Below are 13,726 nucleotides of genomic sequence, written 5' to 3'. Positions count from 1 at the left end.
TATATAATGTATATTATATATGTCATATATTAATATGTATATTTAATATAGATATTAAGGGAATCTTGTATATACTCTAACATATATATTCTGAAAACAGAAGTCAGACGCTACACTTTTTCCGTCTATGGACCCCAAGCAGACCTGTTTTTTTAGGCATGCAAGAGTTTTTAGACAACTTCAATAGGTTACTTAGTCTTCAGTAGGGAAAACATTTCTAAAGTTGTGCTTTGGAGGAAATATATTTCACATGAAAAGGCTAATGAACAGCTTAAAGTTTAACCTGTCTAGACTACTTGCAGGCAGAAATGAAGAAGGGGAAAAAATCTTAGCTTTAAGTATATTGTCAGAGCTGCTGCAAGTAAACCATTTTTCTAGTGCTTGCCTTGAGATTTGTTTTCTAATGTGCTAAAGAGAAAAGTTCTAATACATTTATCCCAGTTTCCAGTTTATGAAAATCCTATTATAAATCACCCATATATATGTCTTCAGTTTAGAGCTAAAACAGATGTCTTCCTTTCCTTTCATTTCCCCAATGTGGTAGGCACACACATGTGCACATGCGCACACACACGGTCTGGTAGTTCAGATGGGGTTGCAATTAAGCTGTTTACATTCTTTACATGTCTGTTCAGAACAGAACCTTTAAAACTTTGCAGCGGTCAAAGGTGAAGGATGAAAAGCCCTGGAGTCTACATGAAACATTTGAAGGATTGGTGGTGTTTTGAAAACCATTCCAACATTAAGCTTGGTAAAAGGAACCAGTATCCTGGGTTGTTTTCTGTCTCTTATGGCTGATGAAGCAGCTAGGAGCCTTCTCTCTTACAGCTCCATGAAATTTTAATGAAAATCAAATAATTCCTTTATAGCAAGGTTTCTCAACCTGGGAGCTATTGACATTTTGGGACGGGCTTTCACTGGGGTGGAGTGGGATGGCAGGGGCTGTCCTGCGTTCCGTAGGATGGGGGTGGAGTGGGATGGCAGGGGCTGTCCTGTGTGTACCATAGGATGGGGGTGGAGTGGGATGGCAGGGGCTGTCCTGCGTGTACCATAGGATGGGGGTGGAGTGGGATGGCAGGGACTGTCCTGTGTACCGTAGGACGGGGGTGGAGTGGGATGGCAGGGGCTGTCCTGTGTACTGTAGGATGGGGGTGGAGTGGGATGGCAGGGGCTGTCCTGTGTACCGTAGGACGGGGGTGGAGTGGGATGGCAGGGGCTGTCCTGTGTACTGTAGGATGTTTAGCAGCATCCCTGGGACTCTACTACCAGATGCCAGTAGTTTCCCTCCGCTTGTGACAACCCAGAATGCCTCCAGATATTGCCAGATGTCTCCTGAGAGGAAAAAAGTCCCAGTTTTGAACCACTGATTTGGAAAAACCAGCAAGACAATTCCAGTTTCTGCTATAAGCTCCAGTTTGATTGTTTTGAACTGTTTTATTTTACTGGAACAGAGTCAAAGAGTCTCAGTTTTGCCTCAATAAAATATAGGTGGTTCCTACAGAACAATGAAAGTGCTGCCTTCCTCCTTTAGTGCTGCTCATAGGCTGCTGTTGGGTAATTCTTGGAAAATAATGCTCTTTGTTTCCCACTTCTTTTCAGGTGACAATTGTAGAAAAGGCAGACAGCTCCAGTGTGCTCCCCAGTCCCTTATCCATCAGCACCCGAAACAGGATGACCTTCCTATTTGCCAACTTGAAAGATAGAGACTTTCTAGTGCAAAGGATCTCAGATTTCCTACAACAGACTACTTCCAAAATATATTCTGACAAGGAGTTTGCAGGAAGCTACAACAGTTCAGATGATGAGGTCTGTGGAAGACACCTGAAAGCATTTTTGGTTTATCCTCTTCCTGTGCCCACGTGTGTTCCTTCCTTGCCCATTTTGTTTGATCTTCCAGCTTTGCATCTGATGCCCAGAGTGATATCTCAGCAATATCTCATTTAAATCTCAAGGACTTTGTATTTGGGGGTCATAGATTTGGAAGGAACCTTATAAATCACCTGGAATAACACTTTTATTTTATACTTGAAGAAATTCTTAAGTAATCTGTTCTAGTTACATAGCAAGTGACTTGGGTCCATATAGTGACATTGTTGAGAATGGTACAGAGGTCACTAAATAAAGTCTCAAATCTGAAATACAAATCATTATGATGATTTTATTATGATAAAATATATATTGGGTCCCTGTGGAATTCTTCCCTGGACCAACATTCAGGAAAACCGGAGGCCTGAAAAGACAGGCAACTAGCTGAATGGTTAGAGGAAGTTACTGGCAGGTAAAACATGTTTTGAAGGTGGTAAGCTCACACATAACATCCCTGTCTCCGTTCACCTGCTCCAAGCTTATATGGGCATTTTTGAGGCACCAGAAACTCAATGGGGTGATGAGGCAGCCATAGCTGCTGATTCAACCATGAATGCTTTGCATACATGCAAATCAGATAAACAAACGGGCAAGCACTTTGTTGCAAATATACATCTAAAACATGAAGATTCAGAAACCTGTTGTGAGCATTGAAGTGCTGCAACCTGGGACCCAGCCACCTGTCTAATCCCTGCCTGAATGATAGCTGGCTGCTTTTCTCCTCTTTCTTCACATAACAAGAAACATCCTGGGAAAAAATGATGGAGCTTTTGATAACCATACAGAAGACACTTAAGAAGTAGGTTATATTGCCCGTGTCCTCCCAATGTCTTGTTCCTCTCTGTATTGACAGGTGTACTCTCGACCCAGCAGCCTCGTCTCCTCCAGCCCCCAGAGAAGCACGAGCTCTGATGCTGATGGAGAGCGTCAGTTTAACTTAAATGGCAACAGCGTCCCCACAGCCACACAGACCCTGATGACCATGTATCGGCGGCGGTCTCCCGAGGAGTTCAACCCAAAATTGGTGGGTGCCTCTCACTTTTCCATGAAACTTTGTAGATTTGAACAATGCCACTAACACTATTTTTTACTATAAGTAAATTCACACATGCCTGTGTAAATGGAGATTTTCCTACTAAGCAGATTTTGGTCTAAATATATTATAACTTTCACAGTGGGTTCCTGGAAGGAGGTGAGTTACAGAAGGTACTGGTGACTTCTTTTGGTCTTGTTTGGTTTTTCACTCTTGCTTAAGTTAAACCAACAAATAAATACCTGATTTCTCAGCCCATATTTGAACATCATTAACTTACCTTCACTTGGGGATGTAGACATAAAACCATAAATACAATCTCAGGTAAGTAGGATTCTGACTCTGGGCCCAAAAGCTTTGTGGCAGAGCTGCAGGCCATGATAGATGTGTAAAATTAGAGAACTCCAGAAAATCTGACTTCCTTTTTCTCATGAGTTCTTTCTGGAACTTGTCACTCCATTCAGCAGGGAACATGTTCTGACCTTCCATCACTCTTCTCTTACCATCCTCAGGGTACTTTGGATGTCGTAATGTTTCATTATCCCTTTCAGGCCAAAGAGTTTCTGAAAGAGCAAGCCTGGAAGATTCACTTTGCTGAGTATGGGCAAGGGATCTGCATGTACCGCACAGAGAAAACGCGGGAGCTGGTGTTGAAGGGCATCCCAGAGAGCATGCGTGGGGAGCTCTGGCTGCTGCTGTCAGGTACGGCCGCTGGGCTGGGAGTGCTGGCGTCAGAGTCTGTGGGACTCCACGCCAGGGCCTCTCTGTGCCTTCAGTCATGCCTCAGGGGTTCTTTCAAATATGCATTCCCCAGTTGAAAGCTACGTCATGTTTCCTCACCAGAATATTGAAGTCCCTCAGTTATTGTTCCCTTTATAAAATTATAGGACCCATAGGAAGTAGACCAGTTGTTGAAGCCACCATCCTTCGAGTCTTTATAAGTACTTCCGTTTCTTCAGTGAGGCTATTTAGGAATAAAGGAGAACCTGAAGTAAAAGAGCAGAATAATTTGTGACTTGGATAGTTCTTTTTTCCTTTCCCAGCTACGTCAACTTCATTGAGAATGTTTAAGTGTGACACATCCTCAGAGCAGTCACCGGGTGGGGAAGTGGGAGGAAAGAAATGAGAGGAATGAAAAGGCCCAGGTGTTTGATTTTTGCCACCTCTTGAAGTCTTTGGTCGTCACTGGAACCATAAAGGTGAGGCCAGAGTCTGCACTGGAAATAAAAGCCTACTCAGATCAAACCTTGTACTTCAAGCCAGAGATGCCAGGAAGGACAGAAGGGGACACGTCCATGGACCAGTGGTGAAGAGGCATCCATCTTTATTGGTCCACAGAACTGGCTCTTGTGACTATCCATCGTTCTGTCACATCAGATCTTTGAGCCCTGCTACAGAAACCAGAGATCCTTCAGGCTAAGCCCACACTGCTTCCTCCCATCCGAAGCACTGAGTGTGTCTCGGGGATCTTTAGTATCTCAGACATCAGAGCACTCCTTAGTTTCACTAACTTTACTTTCACATGTAAATCAGTTGCTCTATCTAGATTGAAGCCTGAAATATAATCATTCTAAATAGGCTTATGTGAATATTTTTATTTGAACCTAAGATGGTCTGACACAAATGCTGTTATTAAAAGCTTTTATTCTTAGAAAGTGATATTAAAATTAATAATTACCAGACTCACAGGAAAGCCTTTAAAGAAACCTATAGCTCTTTGTAAAAGTAGATGTAAATGCCCATAATGAGATGTATAAATGTCTCAGAAATAGGAACATATAATCCTGAAAAATAATTGGTTTTGTCTATTTCATGTAAAACTAGTTTGTTCTATATTTATTTAATACATGTCTTATTTTTCATTTTTCTTTCCTTCTTTCTTTTTGTAGAAATAGACATCTTGCTGTGTTGCCCAGGCTGGTCTCAAACTTGTAGGCTCAATCAATCCCCTACCTCAGCCTCCCAAAGTGCTGGGATGACAGTCATGAGCCACTGTGCCTGGCCTCATTTTCCCTAAGTAGACCAGCCATAGCTCCTCATTTAGAAACCTAAATTTGAGTCAACTCATCTCTAATTATAATTCAAACCCAAGAAGATCATTACCATCCAGTCTTCTCTTGTCTTCCCTGTGTTTGGTGAACTAGTCACCTTGACAACCAGATTCACATCACTGACAGAGTAAACAGAGTTCCATTTTCATCTTCCTTGTTCAAATTAGAAGTTATTTATAGCTGTGTTTTAAGTGAAAATGAAACTCAAGACAAGTACTGGGAAACTAGTATATACAACAATAGTACACAGCCCTATCTCAGAGATAATGTTGAGAGTTAGACCCAGCGTTTCCTTTAATGGCAGCATTTCCTTTAATGGCAGCCCTCTTTTGGGGCGATAACTGAGCCCGTATTTCCACATCCAGGAATGGGGTTTACCTGAGGGCCAGCCTGTCATGAAGAGAGCACAGCTCCAGGCCAGAGCCCAACTTGGGTCTCACCTGCTCCCTGTGACCCTTAGGGCGACGGCCTCATGACCTGAATTCTGTACCCACTGACATGAAATGCAGGTGAGATGACAAGAAATCACAGTATCTCTCCCACAGCAACAGAGCAAAAGCCAGCGTTATGTCCCTGTCAGCCGGGTTGGCTTTTCCAGGGCAAGTGTGAGTGGTGAGGCCAGCTCTCTCAGTGACCGTCAGAGACAAGGCCTGGGCCAGTCCAGGAATCTTGGGACTCCAATTTTCTGAATTATGAAATGTGAGTGTATACCCTGTCAATATAGATATCATTTATATATTTTTATGATATCTTTATTGAGATACAATTCACAACTTACCTGTTAAGGTGTACAATTCAGTGGCTTTTTTTTTTTTTTTTAGTATATTCACAGAATTGTACAATGATCACAATTATAGAACATTTGTCATCTCCCAAAAATACCCCATACCTTTTATCCATTTAGAAAATAGATATAAACTGTTTGGAAATACAGACTGGTAGTTCCATTCCCCTCAAGCCCCCTCCCAGCCCCAGGCAACCACCAGACTACTTTCTGTTGCTAGACATTTTGTGTAAATGGAATCATATAATATGTAGTTTTTTGTGACTGGTTTCTTTCACATAGCATACTGTGTTCAAGGTTCCATCATGCTGTAGCATGTATCAGCATTTCATTCCTTTTTATGGCCAAATATTATATCATTGTATGGATATACTACACTTTGTTCATTCGTTTTTCAGTTGATAAACATTTAGGTTGTTTCTATTTTGTGGTTCCTATGAATAATGCTGCTATGAATGTTCATCTACGTGTTTTTGTGTGGGCTGGGCACGGTGACCCATGCCTGTAATCCCAGTACTTTGCGAGGCCAAGGCGGGAGGATCACTTGAGCCCAGGAGTTTGAGACCAACCCAGGCAACATAGGGAGACCCCATCTCTACAAAACAAATTTTTTTAAAACTAGCTGGGTGTGGTGGCATTTACATGGAGTCCCAGCTACTCAAGAATCTGAGATGGGAGGATCGTCTGAGCCTGGGAGGTTGAGGCTGCAGTGAGCCATGATCAGACCTCTGCACCCCAGCTTGGGTGACTCAGCAAGACCCTCTCTCAAAAAATAAAATACAGATTTAAAATTTAGAAAATTAGAAAGTTTAAAATTTTTTTAAATACAGGTTTTTGTATGGACACCTGCTTCTATTTCTCTTGAATGTATGAATGAAGTGGAATTTCTGGTTCGTATGGTAACTCTATGTTTAACCTTTTATTTTTCTTTTTTTTCTTTTTTTTTTTTTTTTTTCTCCATGAGACATTTTATTACAGGCAAAATACAGGGGAAACAAGATCCAAGTTATGGAAGAATTTCCTTTTAAATACAACTTTTTGAGTACAATAATTAACCTTTTAAAGGTTAAACATTATTTTGATTTGCATTCTCCTGAAGGATAATGATGTTGAGCATTTTTTCATGCACTTACTGACCACTTCTATATCTTCTTTGTAGAAATATGTACTCAGATCCTTTGCCTGCTCTTAATTGGGTTATCTTTTCATTATTGAGTTGTAAAAGTTTTAAACATATTTGAGATACAAATTGATTATCAGATTTTTTCTAAAAAATGCTCCCATTCTGTGCATTGTCTTTTCACTGTCTTAATGGTATCCTTCGAAGCACAAAAAAATTTAATTTTAATGAAATAACAATTTGTCTATTTTTTCTTTTGTCACTCTGCTCTGATGACATGAAGATTTACACCTATACTTTCTTCTAAGAGTTTATGGTTTTAGCTCTTACAGTTAGGTCATTTTGAGTTAATTTTTTTTTTTTTTCCTGGAGACTGAGTCTCACTCTGTCGCCCAGGCTGGAGTGCAATGGCATGATCTCGGCTCACTGAAACCTCCATCTCCTGGTTCAAGTGATTCTCCTGCTTCAGCCTCCTGAGTAGCTGGGATTACAGGCATGCACCACCATGCCTGGCTAATTTTTGTATTTTTAGTAGAGACGGGGTTTCACCATGTTCGTCAGGCTGGTCTCAAACTCCTGACCTCGTCGTGATACACCCGCCTAGGCCTCCCAAAGTGCTGAGATTATAGGCATAAGCCACTGCACCCGACCTTGAGTTAATTTTTTATGTGGTGTGAGATGAAGGTGATAGTCTAATTCATTCTCTTCCGTATGAATATCCAGTTGTCCTAGCACCGTTTGTTGAAAATACTATTCTTTCCCCCATTGAATTATCTTAGCACCCTTGTTAAAAATTAATAGACCTTAAATGTTAGGATTTATTTCTGGACTCCTAAATCTAGTCCATTGATCTGTATGTCTGTCTTTATGCCAGTACTTCACTGTCTTGCTTACTGTAGCTTTGCAGTAAGCTAAAATTGGGAAGTGTGAGTCCTCCAATTTTCTTGTTCTTTTTTGAGTCTCTTGAAGTGGCATATGAATTTCAGGACCAGCTAGCCAATTTTTGCAAAACGGACAGCTGGGATTTTGATAGGTATTGTGTTGAATCTGTAGATCAATTTGGGAGTTTTTCTATCTTAACAACATTAAGTCTTCCAACCCATAAACACAGAATGTCTTTTATTTAAGTCTTTGTCAATTTCTTTGAGCAATATTTTTAGTTTGCCGTGTGCAACTCTTACATGTGTTTTGTTATATTTATTCCGAAATATTTTATTCTTTTTGATGCTGTAGTAAAGGGAATTCTTTTCTTACTTTCATTTTCAGATTATTCATTGCTAGCCTATAGGTTTTGTGTATTGATCTTGTATCCTGAAGCCTTCATGAACTCATTCGTTTTTTCCAGCATTGTTGAGGTATAATTGACAAATACAAATTATATATATTTAAGGTGTATTAATTTGACGATTTGATATACATTGTGAAATGATTACTGTAATCAAGCTAATTTAACATACCTATTACCTCACATTGTTACTATGTTTTTTCTTTTTGTCTTTTTTCCTTGTTTTTTTTTGGTGGGGAGAGTTTGGTGAGAGAATACTTAAGATCTACCCTCTAGCAAATTTCAAGTGTACAATACAGTATTACATGAGATCTTCAGAACATTTTCATTTCTTATAACTGAAGCTCTATACCCTTTAACCAACATCTCTCCATTTTCCCCCTTCCTTAGCTCCTGGTAATCACCATTCTACTCTCTGTTTCTATGAGTTTGACTATATTAGATTCCATATATAACTGAGAACATGTATTACTTGTCTTTCTGTGCCTGGTTTATTTCACTTAACATAATGTCCTCCGGGTTCAACCACGTTATCAAAAATGACAGAACTTCCCCTCTTATAGGCTGAATATAGTATCCCATTTTGTATATATGCCCCATTTTCTTTATCCATTCATCTCTTAACGGGCATTTAGATTGTTTCTATATCTTGGCTGTTGTGAAAATGCTACAATAAACACGGGAGTGCAGATCTTTCTTCAGGATACTGATTTCACTTATTTTGGATATATGCTTAGAGTGGAATTACTGGACCATAAGGTAGCTCTATTTTTAGTTTAGGGAGTGTCTATACTGTTTTCTATAATGGCTGTAGCAATTTACATTCCCACCACAGGGTACAAGGGTTCCCTTTTTCTCCACATCCTTGCCAACACTTGTTATCTTTTGTCTTTTTGATCATAGCCATTCTGACAGGTATGAGGTGGTATTTCATTGTAGTTTTGATTTGCATGTCCCTGATGATTAGTGATGTTGAGCACTTTTAAATCACCTGTTGGTGATTTGTATACCTTCTTTTGAGAACTGTCTATTCATTTCCTTTGCCCATTTTAAAATCAGGTTGTTTGGTTTAGACTATTGAGTTCTGTGAATTCTTTATATATTTTGTATATTGACCCCTTATCAGACATATGGTTTGCAGATATTTTCTGCCATTAAGTTGCTTTTTGATTGCTTCCTTTGCTGTGCAGAGCTTTTTAGTTTGATGCCATCCCACTTGTCTGATTTTTGCTTTTGCTGCCTGTGCTATTGGTGTCACATCCAAAAAATAATTGCCATATCAGTGTCAAGAAGCATTTTCTCTCTATATTTTCTTCTACCAGTTTTATGGTTTCAGGAACTGTGTTAAAACTTTAATCCATTTTGCATTAATTTTGGTACATGGTATTAAAAAAAGGGTTCATTTTCATTCTTCTGCATGTGAATATTCAGTCTTCCCAACAGTAATGTAATTAAAATTTAGATTGAGAAGTAGATACGTGCATATAGGGCTTTTCTGTCTTAAAGAATCTTAAAGTGTAAGTATCTCAAGTGGATGAGGTTTAGTATAATTCTCCATCCTCATCCCCACCACCCAAGGAACTTCCATCACTAATGATGACTCACCACTGCTAGGAATACTCTTACCACTCTCTGCAATTTGAAAAACCCCACCAAGTATCTCCACCTTCTCCTCAATATGGCTGTTAAACGCTTCAGAACTAACAGGTTAGCAGGCAGTTTTCAAACTTATTTTGAGAGGCAGACCCTCCTTTTTCAAGTGAAATCTTAATGAAAACCACAATAAAATAAAAGCAAAGCTGCTGGGGTTGAAGAGAGCGATGAGAAGGTGAAGCCTCAGCCTGGCTTGTTATGATGAACTCCCCACCTGTGTTCCTAAGCGGCCTCTTGGGACTGACTATCTGTGGGCATTCCGCGGTGCATGGTTTTGTAGCTTGGGAACCTCTACCTTAGGAAAGTTTTTAAGTAGCCAGCCTACTATGGAACTGAAAGAGGGAAGGAGGCCACAGGAAAATTCACCAGTCTAGCCACGATTGCAACATACCACATCTGTGATTTCACCTTCTCTTGCAAGTTTCCTTTGAGAGGTAGGGAAGTAAAGCAGTTCAAGCGTAAGCTGTAGTTGCAAACCAAAGGGCAGAGTGCTCACATTTTTGATATTGTATCTTTTGGATATATCTCAGGTGCCATCAATGAAAAGGCCACACATCCTGGGTACTATGAAGACTTAGTGGAGAAGTCCATGGGGAAGTATAATCTTGCCACGGAGGAGATTGAGAGGGATTTACACCGCTCCCTTCCAGAACACCCAGCTTTTCAAAATGAAATGGGCATTGCTGCACTAAGGAGAGTCTTAACAGCTTATGCTTTTCGAAATCCCAACATAGGGTATTGCCAGGTAAATGTCACAGGTGGTTTATGCTAAAAAGTAAAATAAAATTTCTATTTATTTGCCAACACATAGTGGGAAGGAAGGTTTACGGTTAACAGAACTATGACTTCACCAGGCCCTCTCAACCTTGGCACTGTTGACACTCTGGACTGGTTAATTCTTTGTTGTATGGGCTGTCCTGTTCTTTGTAGGATGTTTAGTAACATCACTGGCCTCTACCCACTAGATGCTGGTAGAAAATCCCCAGTTGTAACAACCAAAAATGTCTCTAGATATTGCCAAGTGTCTGAGAGGCAGAATCATCCTGGGTTGAGAACCACTGCACTGAGCGGAGGAGCCCTTTCTGGATTCACCACTGTCTAGCTAGGTGACCTGGAGAAGATCCTTCTGATCACTCTCTGCCTCAACCCTCATCCCACCCTGGAGTAAGAGAGAGCATCCTGAGCACCAGGCCTGTCACTGTGGTTTGCCACAGTGTTCCTACTTTGCATCCTCTTAAGTAATAATGTCCTTAAATAGAGCTTTTATATGCTAGGGTTATGTCTTAATACACACTAAAATAAATGCTTAACTTAGTATTAAGAAAGGTGCCTACATACCAACAAAAGTCATCTCTTGTACTGGTATAGATGCCAAAATTTGGGAAGCTCCAAAATAACGTGACCTTAGAATCAAAGGCTATATCGTCATAGAGGCCTTCCCTGACCATCCAGCAAAAGCTAAGAGAGGCTGAACTACTTCAACACGCAAGTGCACGTGCCTGCACATGTTAGTCTCCCTCTACTGCATTAGTTTACCTTTTTATAACTTTCCATTTAAATAACCCCCCACACAGACTAGTTAACCTTTTCATCTTTGTTTTAGCTAACACCAGCATTTAGGACCTGCAAGATATCACCACTGTGTCCCTCATCTTCCAATACCTAGTCCAGAGCCTGTTTCAAGGTAGACCCCAAAAAAACCTATCTCCACTGAACTGGCAGGGACCATCATCATGTACTAGGATCAGCAGGTTAATTCTCAAGTGGAATTTCCATGATGATGTCACTTGGGAACAAAATGAGTAAGACTTACAAAAAAGAGCCTATTAAACCAAAATACCTTTTTTGAAATTATATTGTAGAAGCCTGATGAACAGTTACTGGTTTCTAGGAGATCAAAAGCATAGGAGGTAATTGGCCTCTAATATAATGAAGTTCATATTTATCTTTTAATCTTCCTCTTTTTAATTAAGAAGACTATTAAAGTAGTTGGGTCTAGAGTGGTTATGAGGTATCTGATAATATCTTTTAATAAAGTACAGTTACTTTAGAATTTAAATCACTCTCAGTTATCACTACCATCTCGCTCCAGATGGAAATATTGGGTGAGGACTCCAAGTCTGAAAGGTTTCATTGTTCTCTGAGGAAAGCCTGGAGCCATGTGTACCTGATTATAGAAACCATTATGGAAAGTTACAAAGGAAATGTTTACCTCACTGAATTAAGAACATTGAGAGATTTTAGCAGGTTAAAAGCTTTGTGAAATAGCCTTTTGGCAAATTTTTGGAATAGGGGTTTGCCAGTAGGAGTTCAGGCTCTGTCTGGTGCATATTGGTGCTGAGGAAGACTCTGCACACTTACTGGTTCAAGGACTCAGGATTTTACATTTATTTAAAAGGTCATAAAACAAAACTCAGGAGAATATGTGACAGAGACTGTGTATAGCCTCCAAAGCCTAAACATGTTTATCTGGCCTTTCACAGAAAAGGTTTGCCAGTCCCTGTGAGAATAACTGAGTAATTTTAATATGCTAACAGAATTTCTTATATTTTAAACTGTATTTGTTGACATCCTCTTTCACTTTTCTAGGCCATGAATATTGTCACTTCAGTGCTGCTGCTTTATGCCAAAGAGGAGGAAGCTTTCTGGCTGCTCGTGGCTTTGTGTGAGCGCATGCTCCCAGATTACTACAACACCAGAGTTGTGGGTAGGTGGAGATGCATTTAACATTTCAACCTATGTCTTGTCAAAAAGATGTTTTTAGAGAGGTACCAGCCGGAACACTATTTCTGGTCACCATAAGCCAGAAGAGTTTCAGACTACTCCAGTTTTTCAAAATGGAAATGAGAGAGGTGGAATAAATATAGGTTGTATACAAAGGAGCCCCATGGAGTTTAAGGGACTACACACATATCACTGCTCCAGAAATTATTTTAGAAAATATTTGATGTGTGTGTCACTCTGACATGTGAGAGCTACTCCAGGTATACGTACCATCAACACAAAGAGATTTGATAAGAAAATTAATAAAGAGGATGGAAACCTATGAAATACAGAGGTATTCAAAAAAAAAAAAAAAAAAAAAAAAGGCTATCTGGGGTGGAAAAAATAGAATATAGAGGTTTATTGAAAACTAGGTTTCTAAGGTATTTTTCAGGACTGGTTTTATTGCAGAGCAAACACCTGTTTTGAGGATTTAAATTATTGCTGTAACTCCTTGTAATTCTCTCAAATATCAGTGATTCATTTTAGCAGGACAAACTTTTCATTGCTAGGGTCATACAGTATATTGTTTATGCTTCTCGCTTGCGTTCTTTCTATATTTCTAAACATTTGCACATGAATTTGATTATTGAAAATATTATCAAAAATGTCCGTAAGTTGATCATGAATGTGTACAACAGGAATACTTTTAAGTTTTAAAAGAAGTAATTTTTTAAAAAAATGATTAATATATGGGCACCACGCATCCAGAAGTGTGATTTTTTTTTTTTGTTTTTTTTTGAGACAAAGTCTCGCTCTATCGCCCGGGCTGGAGTGCAGTGGCGTGAACTTGGCTCACTGCAACCTCTGCCTCCCGGGTTCAAGCGATTCTCCTGCCTCAGTCCCTGAGTAGCTGGGACTATACAGACTCCTGCCACCATGCCTGGCTAATTTTTGTATTTTCAGTAGAGACAAGGTTTCACCATGTTAGCCAGGCTGGTCTTGAACTCCTGACCTCAGGTGATCCACCTGCCTGAGCCTCCCAAAGTGCTGGGATTATTATTATTAATATTATTTTGATAAATAAAAGTTTGCCAGCTAAGCTGCTTAGATGTACATTTGGAACTGTAGTCATGTGTTGATGTTCTGGCTGATGATGGACTGCATATACAACGGATGTCCCATTAGATTATAATACTGTATATTTACTGTTTCATTTCTATGTTTTGAT

At 39.8% G+C, this 13,726-nt stretch overlaps 1 protein-coding gene across 1 annotated transcript in view; it reads left to right on the top strand.

Moving 5' to 3' along the window:
• TBC1D9 (TBC1 domain family member 9) overlaps window positions 1-13,726 on the top strand; it is a 139,054-nt gene that overhangs the window by 86,523 nt on the left and 38,805 nt on the right. Inside the window, exons 7-11 of the mRNA XM_007999858.3 lie at window positions 1,600-1,806; window positions 2,720-2,890; window positions 3,451-3,601; window positions 10,323-10,537; window positions 12,382-12,499. Coding sequence (XP_007998049.1) covers window positions 1,600-1,806; window positions 2,720-2,890; window positions 3,451-3,601; window positions 10,323-10,537; window positions 12,382-12,499 — 862 coding nt within the window. The remainder of the gene's footprint in view (window positions 1-1,599; window positions 1,807-2,719; window positions 2,891-3,450; window positions 3,602-10,322; window positions 10,538-12,381; window positions 12,500-13,726) is intronic.

Source organism: Chlorocebus sabaeus, chromosome 7, assembly GCF_047675955.1.
Source record: "Chlorocebus sabaeus isolate Y175 chromosome 7, mChlSab1.0.hap1, whole genome shotgun sequence".
In the NCBI taxonomy this organism is placed as follows: Eukaryota; Metazoa; Chordata; class Mammalia; order Primates; family Cercopithecidae; genus Chlorocebus; species Chlorocebus sabaeus.
Note: the sequence above shows the minus strand (reverse complement) of the source record. Positions and strands in the feature narration are given on the sequence as shown.